Below are 16,944 nucleotides of genomic sequence, written 5' to 3'. Positions count from 1 at the left end.
CATAATGCCATCCATCCATCCTCTAAACACAGCATAATGCCATCCATCCTCTAAACACAGCATAATGCCATCCATCCATCCTCTAAACACAGCATAATGCCATCCATCCATCCTCTAAACACAGCATAATGCCATCCATCCATCCTCTAAACACAGCATAATGCCATCCATCCATCCTCTAAACACAGCATAATGCCATCCATCCATCCTCTAAACACAGCATAATGCCATCCATCCATCCTCTAAACACAGCATAATGCCATCCATCCTCTAAACACAGCATAATGCCATCCATCCTCTAAACACAGCATAATGCCATCCATCCATCCTCTAAACACAGCATAATGCTCCATCCATCCTCTAAACACAGCATAATGCCATCCATCCATCCTCTAAACACAGCATAATGCCATCCATCCATCCTCTAAACACAGCATAATGCCATCCATCCTCTAAACACAGCATAATGCCATCCATCCATCCTCTAAACACAGCATAATGCCATCCATCCTCTAAACACAGCATAATGCCATCCATCCATCCTCTAAACACAGCATAATGCCATCCATCCTCTAAACACAGCATAATGCCATCCATCCATCCTCTAAACACAGCATAATGCCATCCATCCATCCTCTAAACACAGCATAATGCCATCCATCCATCCTCTAAACACAGCATAATGCCATCCATCCTCTAAACACAGCATAATGCCATCCATCCATCCTCTAAACACAGCATAATGCCATCCATCCATCCTCTAAACACAGCATAATGCCATCCATCCTCTAAACACAGCATAATGCCATCCATCCATCCTCTAAACACAGCATAATGCCATCCATCCATCCTCTAAACACAGCATAATGCCATCCATCCTCTAAACACAGCATAATGCCATCCATCCATCCTCTAAACACAGCATAATGCCATCCATCCATCCTCTAAACACAGCATAATGCCATCCATCCTCTAAACACAGCATAATGCCATCCATCCATCCTCTAAACACAGCATAATGCCATCCATCCATCCTCTACACACAGCATAATGCCATCCATCCATCCTCTAAACACAGCATAATGCCATCCATCCATCCTCTAAACACAGCATAATGCCATCCATCCTCTAAACACAGCATAATGCCATCCATCCTCTAAACACAGCATAATGCCATCCATCCTCTAAACACAGCATAATGCCATCCATCCATCCTCTAAACACAGCATAATGCCATCCATCCATCCTCTAAACACAGCATAATGCCATCCATCCATCCTCTAAACACAGCATAATGCCATCCATCCATCCTCTAAACACAGCATAATGCCATCCATCCATCCTCTAAACACAGCATAATGCCATCCATCCATCCTCTAAACACAGCATAATGCCATCCATCCATCCTCTAAACACAGCATAATGCCATCCATCCATCCTCTAAACACAGCATAATGCCATCCATCCTCTAAACACAGCATAATGCCATCCATCCTCTAAACACAGCATAATGCCATCCATCCTCTAAACACAGCATAATGCCATCCATCCATCCTCTAAACACAGCATAATGCCATCCATCCATCCTCTAAACACAGCATAATGCCATCCATCCATCCTCTAAACACAGCATAATGCCATCCATCCTCTAAACACAGCATAATGCCATCCATCCATCCTCTAAACACAGCATAATGCCATCCATCCATCCTCTAACCACAGCATAATGCCATCCATCCATCCTCTAAACACAGCATAATGCCATCCATCCATCCTCTACACACAGCATAATGCCATCCATCCTCTAAACACAGCATAATGCCATCCATCCATCCTCTAAACACAGCATAATGCCATCCATCCATCCTCTAAACACAGCATAATGCCATCCATCCATCCTCTAAACACAGCATAATGCCATCCATCCATCCTCTAAACACAGCATAATGCCATCCATCCATCCTCTAAACACAGCATAATGCCATCCATCCATCCTCTACACACAGCATAATGCCATCCATCCATCCTCTAAACACAGCATAATGCCATCCATCCTCTAAACACAGCATAATGCCATCCATCCTCTAAACACAGCATAATGCCATCCATCCATCCTCTAAACACAACATAATGTCATCCATCCATCCTCTAAACACAGCATAATGCCATCCATCCATCCTCTAAACACAGCATAATGCCATCCATCCATCCTCTAAACACAGCATAATGCCATCCATCCATCCTCTAAACACAGCATAATGCCATCCATCCATCCTCTAACCACAGCATAATGCCATCCATCCATCCTCTAAACACAGCATAATGCCATCCATCCTCTAAACACAGCATAATGCCATCCATCCATCCTCTAAACACAGCATAATGCCATCCATCCATCCTCTAAACACAGCATAATGCCATCCATCCTCTAAACACAGCATAATGCCATCCATCCATCCTCTAAACACAGCATAATGCCATCCATCCATCCTCTAAACACAGCATAATGCCATCCATCCTCTAAACACAGCATAATGCCATCCATCCATCCTCTAAACACAGCATAATGCCATCCATCCATCCTCTAAACACAGCATAATGCCATCCATCCTCTAAACACAGCATAATGCCATCCATCCTCTAAACACAGCATAATGCCATCCATCCATCCTCTAAACACAGCATAATGCCATCCATCCTCTAAACACAGCATAATGCCATCCATCCATCCTCTAAACACAGCATAATGCCATCCATCCATCCTCTACACACAGCATAATGCCATCCATCCATCCTCTAAACACAGCATAATGCCATCCATCCATCCTCTACACACAGCATAATGCCATCCATCCTCTAAACACAGCATAATGCCATCCATCCTCTAAACACAGCATAATGCCATCCATCCTCTAAACACAGCATAATGCCATCCATCCATCCTCTAAACACAGCATAATGCCATCCATCCATCCTCTAAACACAGCATAATGCCATCCATCCTCTAAACACAGCATAATGCCATCCATCCATCCTCTAAACACAGCATAATGCCATCCATCCATCCTCTAAACACAGCATAATGCCATCCATCCATCCTCTAACCACAGCATAATGCCATCCATCCATCCTCTAACCACAGCATAATGCCATCCATCCATCCTCTAAACACAGCATAATGCCATCCATCCATCCTCTACACACAGCATAATGCCATCCATCCTCTAAACACAGCATAATGCCATCCATCCATCCTCTAAACACAGCATAATGCCATCCATCCATCCTCTAAACACAGCATAATGCCATCCATCCATCCTCTAAACACAGCATAATGCCATCCATCCATCCTCTAAACACAGCATAATGCCATCCATCCTCTAAACACAGCATAATGCCATCCATCCATCCTCTAAACACAGCATAATGCCATCCATCCATCCTCTAAACACAGCATAATGCCATCCATCCTCTAAACACAGCATAATGCCATCCATCCATCCTCTAAACACAGCATAATGCCATCCATCCATCCTCTAAACACAGCATAATGCCATCCATCCTCTAAACACAGCATAATGCCATCCATCCATCCTCTAAACACAGCATAATGCCATCCATCCATCCTCTAAACACAGCATAATGCCATCCATCCATCCTCTAAACACAGCATAATGCCATCCATCCATCCTCTAACCACAGCATAATGCCATCCATCCTCTAAACACAGCATAATGCCATCCATCCATCCTCTAAACACAGCATAATGCCATCCATCCATCCTCTAAACACAGCATAATGCCATCCATCCTCTAAACACAGCATAATGCCATCCATCCATCCTCTAACCACAGCATAATGCCATCCATCCATCCTCTAAACACAGCATAATGCCATCCATCCATCCTCTAAACACAGCATAATGCCATCCATCCTCTAAACACAGCATAATGCCATCCATCCTCTTATTAGAAACTACCTCAGTCATGAACAGATTGCATCAGTGATTCGTATTCCTTGCAACTTTCTGAAGAGGCAACGGAATGGTAATGCCCCTGTCTGTCTGTCTGTCTGTCTGTCTGTCTGTCTGTCTGTCTGTCTGTCTGTCTGTGTCTGTCTGTGTCTGTCTGTGTGTCTGCGGTGTGCACATTTCTACCGCTTTAGCTGCTAAAGATGCTAATGGTAACCGTCTTCAGGTAGATGGGAAGGCTTTAGCTGCTAAAGATGCTAATGATAGCCGTCTTAAGGTAGATGGGAAGGCTTTAGCTGCTAAAGATGCTAATGGTAACCGTCTTCAGGTAGATGGGAAGGCTTTAGCTGCTAAAGATGCTAATGATAGCCGTCTTCAGGTAGATGGGAAGGCTTTAGCTGCTAAAGATGCTAATGATAGCCGTCTTCAGGTAGATGGGAAGGCTTTAGCTGCTAAAGATGCTAATGATAACCGTCTTCAGGTAGATGGGAAGGCTTTAGCTGCTAAAGATGCTAATGATAACCGTCTTCAGGTAGATGGGAAGGCTTTCCCAAAAACCTTCTCAATTAAAAGTACAAAGTAGCTTACTTGGCAGAATCATGGTTATTAATCCAGTGGTGATTTATTTTGCTCCATAACTCCATCACATGAGCGCTACAGAAACGGCTAACCAAACAACTGTCACGATCGTTATATAAATAATCGGACCAAGGCGCAGCGTGAGTCGAGTTTCACATATTTATTACAGTGAAACTTCAAAACAACAAAGATATAACGATCGTGAAATACGTAGCGCACACAGGCACTCATTACAAAACAATATCCCACATCGCAGGTGGGTAAAGGGACAAACTAAGTAATGATCCCCAATTAGAGGCAATGATTTTCAGCTGCCTCCAATTGGGAACCATACTCACATACCAACATAGAAACACAATAACTAGAACCCCCCCTAGTCACGCTCTGACCTATTACACCATAGAGAACCCAGAGGGCTCACTATGGTCAGGGCGTGACAACTCTTGCTGGTGCACACGTGAATTAAAGGCTAACCACAAAAAAAAAAAAAAAGATTTCTTTCAAGACCTCAAAAGTGGTGTCCTGATGTTGTTCATGCCTTGTTGTGAACTTACAACATACAATTGAGTTGTTATTTTACGGGAAAGAAATGTGATTTTCAGAAGAGAGAGAGAGAAAACGGGGTGAGGGAGAGGAGAGCGAAAGGCACCTGAAGGACTCTCAGACCGTGAGAAACAAGATTCTCTGGTCTGATGAAACCAAGATTGAACCTTTTGGCCTAAATGCCAAGCGTCACGTCTGGATGAAACCTGGCACCATCCCTACGGTGAAGCATGGTGGTGGCAGCATCATGCTGTGGGGATGTCTTTCAGCGGCAGGGACTGAGAGACTAGTCAGGATCGAGGCAAAGATGAACGGAGCAAAGTACAGAGAGATCCTTGATGGATACCTGCTCCAGAGCGCTCAGGATGTCAGACTGGGGTGAAGGTTCACCTTCCAACAGGACAATGACCTTAAGCACACAGCCAAGACAACGCAGGAGTGGCTTCGGGACAAGTCCCTGAATGTCCTTGAGTGGTCCAGCCAGAGCCCGGACTTGAACCTGATCGAACATCTCTGGAGAGACCTGAAAATAGCTGTGCATCAACGCTCCCCATCTAACCTGACAGAGCTTGAGAGGATCTGCAGAGAAGAATGGGAACAACTCCCCAAATACAGGTGTACCAAGCTTGTAGCATCATACCCAAGAAGACTAGACGATGTAATCGCTGCCAAAGGTGCTTCAACAAAGTACTGAGTAAAGGGTCTGAATACTTATGTAAATGTGATATTTCAGTTTTTATTTTTAATACATTTGCAGAAATTTAAAAAAAACTGTTTTTGCTTTGTTATTGTGTGTAGATTGATGAGGGGGGAAAATCTATTTAATCAATTTTAGAATAAAGCTGTAACTGATAAAGTCAAGGGGTCTGAATACTTTCTGAAGCAGGAAGTGTACCCATCAATCTGTGCTGTGATTTGTCATGTCTACGCGTCGCTCGTCTCTCAACCGATCTGTCTTGTAGGACATGGAACTCATATTAAAATATTCCTTAGCAACCGCCATTCAAAAATGAAAACATAGTTCCTGATATCACTGAGTCCGTTTCTGTGGTAACATGGACTCTTCACAACGTGATGAAACGTTGTCGCTCCTTGTTTCAGCGAGGTGTTGTAGCCATCCAGTGTCGTGAAGTACATTCACCAAATGGCTTACCAATAAAAGGACACCCTGTGACGGTCGGTAGAGGAGACGGTCAGTGTGACTGACAGTGTTTTTAAAAGGACACACTGTGATGGTCGGTAGAGGAGACGGTCAGTGTGACTGACAGTGTTTTTGCTATTTGAACGATTATAACGTGACCGTAGTCATTTGACTGAAAAATAACCGTTATCCAAAATTCCAAGACCTCCACAGTCATAGTTCTGAACAAATTGTAAAATAAGGCAAGGGGTATGAATACTTTCCGTTTTAACCGGTTAGAGTGAAGGTTTGGAACGGTTTGATGGCAGATTTGGACCAGTACGAGGGCAGGTTTGCACCGGTTCTGTTGTGTATGGAGAGAGCAGGACTGAAAGAGAGAGAGCCACTGACTAAAATAACCAATGAAGGACAGATAGAATGGTGAATGGGCAGAAAAACGAGTGGTGTGGAAAGAGAGATAGAGGAAAATACATGGAGCAGCAGAGAGAGAGAGAGAGAGAGAGAGAGAGAGAGAGTGTGTGTGTGTGTGTGTGTGTGTGTGTGTGTGTGTGTGTGTGTGTGTGTGTGTGTGTGTGTGTGTGTGTGTGTGTGTGTGTGTGTGTGTGTGTGTGTGTGTGTGTTTGTGTGTGTGTGTGTGTGTGTGTGTGTGTGCGTGCGTGTGTGCGTGCGTGTGTGTGTGTCATAGTGAGCGTGTCCTCTCAGATCTAATGAGGACTGACAGCAGAGTTTAGACAAGGACAATTAGGTAATACCTCCTTTCTCCAGCTCTATTTCTCTTTTCCCTCTCCCCCCCACCCTCTCTCTCTCTCTCCCCTCTCTCTTTCTCCCCACCCTCTCTCAATTCAATTTCAATTGAAGGGGCTTTATTGGCATGGGAAACATATGTTAACATTGCCAAAGCAATGTTCTTAACTGACTTGCCTAGTTAAATAAAGGATAAATAAAATAAAAAAATACAAATAAAAAGTGAAGTAGATAATAAACAAAAGTGAAATAAACAATACAAATTAACAGTACACTCACAGAAGTTCACAAAGAATAAAGACATTTCAAATGTCATATTATGCATATATACAGGGTTGTAACAATGTGCAAATAGTTAACCTCTAATTCCTCCCAAACCCGGATCCGGGAGCACCCCCATCAGTAAAAAAGCTGACTAGCATAGCCTAGCATAGCGTCACAAGTAAATACTAGCATCTAAATATCATTAAATCACAAGTCCAAGACACCAGATGAAAGATAGACATCTTGTGAATCCAGCCATCATTTCTGATTTTTAAAATGTTTTACAGGGAAGACACAATATGTAAATCTATTAGCTAACCACGTTAGCAAAAGACACCACTTTTTTTACTCCACCATTTGTTTACTCCATCAGTAGCTATCACAAATTCGACCAAATAAAGATATAAATAGCCACTAACCAAGAAACAACTTCATCAGATGACAGTCTGATAACATATTTATTGTGTAGCATATGTTTTGTTAGAAAAATGTGCATATTTCAGGTATCAATCATAGTTTACCATTGCAGCCACCATCACAACTCTCACCAAAGCGACTAAAATAACTACAGAGAGCAACGTGAATTACCTAAATACTCATCATAAAACATTTCTGAAAAATACACAGCGTACAGCAAATGAAAGACACAGATCTTGTGAATCCAGCCAATATTTCAGATTTTCTAAGTGTTTTACAGCGAAAACACAATATAGCATTATATTAGCTTACCACAATAGCAAACCACACAACAGCATCGATTCAAGGCAAAAATAGCGATAACGTATAAACCACCAAAATATATAAATTGTTTCACTAACCTGCTCAGAATTCTTCAGATGACAGTCCTATAACATCATATTACACAATGCATATAGAGTTTGTTCGAAAATGTGCATATTTAGCGGCACAAATCGTGGTTATACAATGAGAAAAGTAGCCAAGCTGCAAAGAAAATGTCAGGAGAAATCTTGGGAAAGGCACCTATTCTAATCGATAAGTAATCATAAACTTGACTAAAAAATACAGATTGGACAGCAAATTAAAGATAAATGAGTTCTTAATGCAATCGCTGTGTTAGATTTTAAAAATTAACGTTACTGCTACATACAACCTGCGCTAAAGCGAGACCGCACCGAAATTCATGGCGGAATTATTGTTTAACGTTTCTCAACATAAATACGAATTAACAGCATAAAGACTTCTTACTATTTGATGAGCTTCCATCAGAATCTTGGTCAAGGTGTCCTTTCTCCAGAACAATCGTCTTTTGGTTGAAAGATGTCCTCTTCTCCTGTAGAAATAGCAGCTAACGCTAGCTATGTGCCGGAAAGGTGTCCAACTCCTGATAGCGCGTCACAAAGAAATTCCAGAAAATCGCAATAAACTGATATAAACTGCTATAAGTCGGTTTAAAGTAACTACCTTATGAAGTTTTTAAGACAAAAATCAAATTAAATCAGAGCCGGAGATATAGAACTGCTAAAACGAAAGCTTTTCAGGACGCCATTGTGACGTCCCTGCTGCGCCAGACGCCCCGTTGAAAAGGTAGGACCTTCCGTTCCACGGTCTTATATGGGGCCCCAGATGGTGCAATCCACTCCATTCAAATTCTCACCGCTTACTGACATCTAGAGGAAGGCGTATGCAGTGCATGTAGCCCGATGGCTTACATGGGAATTTATAAACTGACCCCAGAACAGAGACCTCGATTTCAGAAATCTCACTCCTTGACAGGAAGTGTGCTGCAGAATGAGTTCTGTTTCACTCAGATAAATAATTCAAACGGTTTTAGAAACTAGAGTGTTTTCTATCCAATAGTAATAATAATATGCATATTGTACGAGCAAGAATTGAGTACGAGGCAGTTTAATTTGGGAACGAATTTTTACAAAGTCGAAATGGCGCCCCCCTATTGCCAAGAGGTTTTAAAGTACAAAAGGGGAAATAAATAAACATAAATATGGGTTGTATTTACAATGGTGTTTGTTCTTCACTGGTTGCCCTTTTCTTGTGGCAACAGGTCACAAATCTTGCTGCTGTGATGTCACACTGTGGAATTTCACCCAGTATATATGGGAGTTTATCAAAATCGGGTTTGTTTTAAAATTCTTTGTGGCTTTGTGTAATCTGATTGAAATATGTGTCTCTAATATGGTCATACATTGGGCAAGAGGTTAGGAAGTGCAGCTCAGTTTCCACCTCAGGCTGCCTTTCTCAATAGCAAGGCTATGCTCACTGAGTCTGTACATAGTCAAAGCTTTCCTTAAGTTTGGGTCAGTCACGGTGGTCAGGTATTCTACCACTGTGTACTCTCTGTTTAGGGCCAAATAGCATTCTAGTTTGCTCTGTTTTTTTGTTAATTCTTTCCAATGTGTCAAGTAATTATCTTTTTGTTTTGTGATCAGAGCCCCAGGACCAGCTTTCTTAGGGGACCCTCTCTTTCCATCCCTCATCAAATCAAATTGTATTTATCACATGTGTAGTTGTGGAAATGACTCAACCGTTATGTAGAAATGATGTTGGATATTATAAAACAGTACATTTATCAATCTGACTTCCTTTATTATGGGAATAAATGCAACCGTGTACGTCTCTAGAGAATCTAGTCCAGGTGTCACCTCTCAGTATGACTAGACATGTGTCTGTCTTGCACCGTAAGAGACTAGATACAAACCGCTAATCCTGTTAGCCAGTGTTCTAGCATTAATGCATTACTGTATTGAGACAAGCAGATCAGAGAAGTTGGTAGCCAAGCAACTACCAGGAGACCTACTAAATTATAAGCGTCAATAAAATAATGACTCTGTAAAAGGAGGGAATGCATTTAATCAGTTCAACTAATATAATTTATTAATGACAAAAGAATGAACACGAGACTCTCAGCTATAGTCTGGCTTAACGTGGTCTTCAGTTCACAGTCGTCTCTTACAGAAGTGATACACACAGGAGCTCGGTATCTTAAAGTAGGAACAAATTCACTGTCCTTTTAACCAAATTCAAGCAGAAATTCACCCCCAACCTGAATTAACATTTTCTTTGCACTTTTGCCAGTAAAAACAAAAGACAGGAAACAGATTCTAATCTAATCCACTGGATTCAGATGATAGGAGGTCTCCCCTGTGTCGCTTCTCTGTCAACTGTCCGCCGTCCAACGAACTAAATAACAATACATCCACAGTGTAATACATCCACAGTGCAATACATCCACAGTGTAATACATCCACAGTACAATACATCCATAGTGTAATACATCCACAGTGCAATACATCCACAGTGCAATACATCCACAGTGTAATACATCCACAGTACAATACATCCACAGTGTAATACATCCACAGTGCAATACATCCACAGTGTAATACATCCACAGTACAATACATCCATAGTGTAATACATCCATAGTGTAATACATCCACAGTACAATACATCCATAGTGTAATACATCCACAGTACAATACATCCACAGTGTAATACATCCACAGTGTAATACATCCACAGTGCAATACATCCACAGTGTAATACATCCACAGTGTAATAGTGTAATACATCCACAGTACAATACATCCATAGTGTAATACATCCACAGTACAATACATCCATAGTGTAATACATCCACAGTACAATACATCCACAGTGTAATACATCCACAGTACAATACATCCACAGTGTAATACATCCACAGTACAATATATCCACAGTGTAATACATCCACAGTACAATACATCCACAGTGCAATACATCCACAGTACAATACATCCACAGTACAATACATCCATAGTGTAATACATCCACAGTACAATACATCCACAGTGCAATACATCCACAGTACAATACATCCACAGTGTAATACATCCACAGTGTAATACATCCACAGTACAATACATCCACAGTACAATACATCCATAGTGTAATACATCCACAGTACAATACATCCACAGTGCAATACATCCACAGTACAATACATCCACAGTGTAATACATCCACAGTGCAATACATCCACAGTGTAATACATCCACAGTGCAATACATCCACAGTGTAATACATCCACAGTACAATACATCCACAGTGTAATACATCCACAGTGCAATACATCCACAGTGTAATACATCCACAGTACAATACATCCACAGTGTAATACATCCACAGTACAATACATCCACAGTGTAATACATCCACAGTGCAATACATCCACAGTGTAATACATCCACAGTGCAATACATCCACAGTACAATACATCCACAGTGTAATACATCCACAGTGTAATACATCCACAGTACAATACATCCACAGTGTAATACATCCATAGTGTAATACATGCACAGTGTAATACATCCACAGTACAATACATCCACAGTGCAATACATCCACAGTGCAATACATCCACAGTGTAATACATCCACAGTACAATACATCCACAGTGCAATACATCCACAGTGCAATACATCCACAGTACAATACATCCACAGTGCAATACATCCACAGTGCAATACATCCACAGTGCAATAGTGCAATACATCCACAGTGTAATACATCCACAGTGCAATACATCCACAGTGCAATAGTGCAATACATCCACAGTGTAATACATCCACAGTGCAATAGTGCAATACATCCACAGTGTAATACATCCACAGTGCAATAGTGCAATACATCCACAGTGTAATACATCCACAGTGCAATACATCCACAGTGCAATACATCCACAGTGCAATACATCCACAGTGCAATACATCCACAGTACAATACATCCACAGTGTAATACATCCACAGTGCAATAGTGCAATACATCCACAGTGCAATACATCCACAGTGCAATACATCCACAGTGCAATACATCCACAGTACAATACATCCACAGTGCAATACATCCACAGTACAATACATCCACAGTGCAATAGTGCAACATGAAAATTCACAGCTCTTCACCAACTCTTGAAACAATCCAACCGTGACAATTTAATTCACACAGTAACATTCATTTAGTCAATTTCACATTTTCATCTGTCACCTCCAACAGTGTACGTGCTCCCAGGGTTCCGTGGGGAACGTGGCTTCCTGGAGATTACCACAGATAAGTTGTTTTGACCCCTGTGGTAGATCAGCCATCCGAACAATGTCATGAATTGGGGCGGCAGGTAGCCTAGTGGTTAGAGCGTTGGACTAGTAACCGAAAGGTTTGTGAGATCGAATCCTCGAGCTGACAGGGTAAAAATCTGTCGTTCTGCCTCGTTCCTAGGCCGTCATTGAAAATAAGAATGTGTTCTTAACTGACTTGCCTCGTTAAATAAAGGTTAAATAAAAAATAAAGATAAAATAAAGGTTAAAAATGGTGATTGAGTCTTCCCGCTGGGCCTATGTGCCTACAAGTCACCAGTCGTCAGAATATCCCCTTCTCTCATTCTTCCACTACACATGCTTGGTAAACAGGTGTAGACTACCAGTGAAATGCTTGGTAAACAACAGGTGTAGACTACCAGTGAAATGCTTGGTAACCAACAGGTGTAGACTACCAGTGAAATGCTTGGTAAACAACAGGTGTAGACTACCAGTGAAATGCTTGGTAACCAACAGGTGTAGACTAACAGTGAAATGCTTGGTAACCAACAGGTGTAGACTACCAGTGAAATGCTTGGTAAACGACAGGTGTAGACTACCAGTGAAATGCTTGGTAACCAACAGATGTAGACTAGCAGTGAAATGCTTAGTAAACAACAGGTGTAGACTACCAGTGAAATGCTTGGTAACCAACAGGTGTAGACTACCAGTGAAATGCTTGGTAACCAACAGGTGTAGACTAACAGTGAAATGCTTGGTAACCAACAGGTGTAGACTAACAGTGAAATGCTTGGTAACCAACAGGTGTAGACTAGCAGTGAAATGCTTGGTAAACAACAGGTGTAGACTAACAGCGAAATGCTTGGTAACCAACAGGTGTAGAGAATGTGTTTCCACTGCGCCAGAGTCCAATGTCAGTGAGCTTTACACCACTCCAGCCAACGCTTGGCATTGTGCATGGTGATCTTAGGCTTGTGTGCTGCTGCTCGGCCATGGAAACCCATTTCATGAAGCTCCCAACGAACAGGTATTGTGCTGACGTTGCTTCCAGAGGCAGTAAGTGTTGCAACCGACGATTGTTACGCGCTTTAGCACTCGGCGGTCCCGTTCTGTGAGCTTGTGTGGCCTACCACTTCGCGGCTGAGCCGTTGTTGCTCCTAGACGTTTCCACTTCACAATAACAGCACTTACAGTCGACCGGGGAAGCTCTAGCAGGGCAGAAATTTGACAAACTAACTTGTTGGAAAGGTGGAATCCTATGACGGTGCCACGTTGAAAGTCACTGAGCTCTTCAGTACGGGCCATTCTACTGCCAATGTTTGTCTATGGAGATTGCATGGCTGTGTGCATCGGGTGTGGGTGAAATAGCCAAATCCACTAATTTGAAGGCGTGTCCACATACTTTTGTATATGTAGTGTAGGTGTGATGGGCTGAGAATAGCCGAGGGCCGGGTTTAGCCGTGGGCTGTAATAGGTCGAAAACACCATATAATCAGGAATACCAGAGACGTTTCAGTACCTTGTCATGTGGGATGTTTATCTAACTACTTTCTGAATGGAACAAAGTAGCTTTCAAATCGTAGAATAAAAATACTTTTGTCCTCTGAAAACGGGGTGGATGGGACAGAAAGTTATAAAAAATTATAAGAATGAAATATAATAGTAGAAATATTGTCCCTGGACACGCAGACACAAAGGTTATGATATTATATTCAGAATGGTAGGCCAATGTAGAATAGCAGGTTATGCTGTGATATCAGGATGCCTCACCAGCACCCATCTGTCTCTCTCTCTCTTTGTCTCTCTGTCTATCTCTCTCTCTCTCTGTCTCTCTGTCTGTCTCTCTCTCTCTCTGTCTCTCTGTCTGTCTCTCTGTCTCTCTCTCTGTCTCTCTCTCTGTCTCTCTCTCTCTCTGTCTCTCTGTTTCTGTCTCTGTCTCTCTCTCTCTCTCTGTTTCTCTCTCTGTCTCTCTCTGTCTCTGTCTCTCTCTCTCTCTCTCTCTCTCTCTGTCTCTGTCTCTCTCTCTGTCTCTCTGTCTCTGTCTCTCTATCTCTCTATCTCTCTGTCTCTGTCTCTGTCTCTCTCTCTCTCTCTGTCTCTGTCTCTGTCTGTCTGTGACTGTCTGTATTTCTACCTAACTGTCTAACTGTCTGTGACTGTCTGTATTTCTACCTAACTGTCTGTCTGTGACTGTCTGTATTTCTACCTAACTGTCTGTCTGTCTGTCTGTCTGTCTCTCTCTCTCTCCCCCAGGATGCCTCACCAGTACCCAGCCCTGACCACAGAACAGAAGAAGGAGCTGCAGGAGATAGCAGAGAGGATCACGGCTCCAGGGAAAGGAATCCTGGCTGCAGATGAGTCCACCGGTCAGTGGCTGTGTGTGTGTCTAACGTGTGTGTGTGTGTGTCTAACGTGTGTGTGTGTGTGTCTAACGTGTGTGTGTCTCTAACGTGTGTGTGTGTGTGTCTAACGTGTGTGTGTCTCTAACGTGTGTGTGTGTGTCTCTAACGTGTGTGTGTGTCTAACGTGTGTGTGTCTCTAACGTGTGTGTGTGTGTCTAACGTGTGTGTGTCTCTAACGTGTGTGTGTGTGTCTAACGTGTGTGTGTGTGTGCAGGCAGCATGGGTAAGCGTCTCAACCCCATCGGGGTAGAGAACACAGAGGAGAACCGTCGTCTGTATCGCCAGCTGCTGTTCACGGCCGATGAGAGAATGGATGCTTGTATTGGGGGCGTGATCTTCTTCCACGAGTCTCTCTACCAGAACACTGATGACGGGACCAACTTTTCCCAGCTCATCAAGGACAGGGGGATTGTAGTGGGCATCAAGGTAGGGACACACACATTAGCAGACACACACACACACACACACACGTTAGCAGACACACACACACACACACACGTTAGCAGAAACACACACACACGTTAGCAGACACACACACATTAGCAGACACACACACACACACACACACACACATTAGCAGACACACACACATTAGCAGAAACACACACACACATGAGCAGAAACACACACACACACACACACATTAGCAGACACACACACACACACACACACACACACACACACACACACACACACACACACAAACACACACACACACACACATTAGCAGACACACACACATTAGCAGACACACACATACACACATTAGCAGAAGCACACACACACACACACACATTAGCAGAAACACACACACACACATTAGCAGAAACACACACACACACACACACACACACATTAGCAGACACACACACATTAGCAGACACACACATACACACATTAGCAGAAGCACACACACACACACACACATTAGCAGAAACACACACACACACATTAGCAGAAACACACACACACACACATTAGGAGCTGCTAATGTCTTGCCTATGCCGTTCTGTACCATCACTCATTCATATATCTTTATGTACATATTCTTTATCCCTTTACACTTGTGTGTATAAGGTAGTAGTTGTGGAATTGTTAGGTTAGATTACTTGTTGGTTATTACTGCATTGTCAGAACTAGAAGCACAAGCATTTCGCTACACTCACATTAACATCTGCTAACCATGTGTATGTGACTAATAAAATTTGATTTGATTTGATTAGCAGACACACACACACACACACACACACACACACACACACACACACACACACACACACACACACACACACACACACACACACACACACACACACAAACACGTTTATTAATACCCGGTGGATTAGTTTAGTTTGAGGACACTGAGGTCACCAGGCAGAGGGAGAACATACAGGGCGACGGTGAGTGTGTTTGTTAACCTCAAATGTTTGATAAATCTTCTGTCTGTTTGCTGTGAGAGTGTTGAAAAGGATTCACCAGAGAGCAATGCCCTATTCCCTATTTCCACTTCCATCCAACGATCTATATAAACCCTGGATTAATAGATGCTATGTATTGGCCATGGAGAGGTTTTGAAGCCACCGGTCGGCCATATTGGCACTTCCCAGTAGGATCAGTCCTCCATAGGAATGAATGGAATTCTACTGTATTTCAATTAAATGTTTCACGGACAAAATTATAAGTATTTAAGTATTTTGGGGTTGTAGTGGGGACAGTAACATTAGTAATCTCATAAAATTATATTTTAAGAAAAATGTTTATATATTTTTATGTTTAGCTCACATCATATAATTTTAAAAGTATACATTATGATGTCTGTAATATAATAATGTGGCAAAAGCAAATTTACATTTTAGTAATTTAGCAGACTCTGTTATCCAGGGAGACTTACAGGAAGTACATTCATCTACAGATAGCTAGGTGGGACAACCACATATCACAGTCAGTACATTCATCTTCAGATAGCTAGGTGGGACAACCACATATCACAGTCATAGTCAGTACATTCATCTACAGATAGCTAGGTGGGACAACCACATATCACAGTCATAGTCAGTACATTCATCTACAGATAGCTAGGTGAGACAACCACATATCACAGTCATAGTCAGTACATTCATCTACAGATAGCTAGGTGGGACAACCACATATCACAGTCATAGTCAGTACATTCATCTACAGATAGCTAGGTGGGACAACCACATATCACAGTCATAGTCAGTACATTCATCTACAGATAACTAGGT

The 16,944-nt window shown here is 42.2% G+C and overlaps 1 protein-coding gene across 1 annotated transcript in view; it reads left to right on the top strand.

Annotated features, from left to right (window-relative positions):
* The window catches only part of aldocb (aldolase C, fructose-bisphosphate, b), a 50,209-nt gene that overhangs the window by 11,088 nt on the left and 22,177 nt on the right, over nucleotides 1-16,944 (top strand). The window contains exons 2-3 of the mRNA XM_055936894.1: nucleotides 14,550-14,662; nucleotides 14,913-15,124. Of these exons, the coding sequence (XP_055792869.1) occupies nucleotides 14,551-14,662; nucleotides 14,913-15,124 (324 nt within the window). The 5' untranslated portion in view covers nucleotide 14,550. The remainder of the gene's footprint in view (nucleotides 1-14,549; nucleotides 14,663-14,912; nucleotides 15,125-16,944) is intronic.

Source organism: Salvelinus fontinalis, chromosome 10, assembly GCF_029448725.1.
Source record: "Salvelinus fontinalis isolate EN_2023a chromosome 10, ASM2944872v1, whole genome shotgun sequence".
In the NCBI taxonomy this organism is placed as follows: Eukaryota; Metazoa; Chordata; class Actinopteri; order Salmoniformes; family Salmonidae; genus Salvelinus; species Salvelinus fontinalis.
Note: the sequence above shows the minus strand (reverse complement) of the source record. Positions and strands in the feature narration are given on the sequence as shown.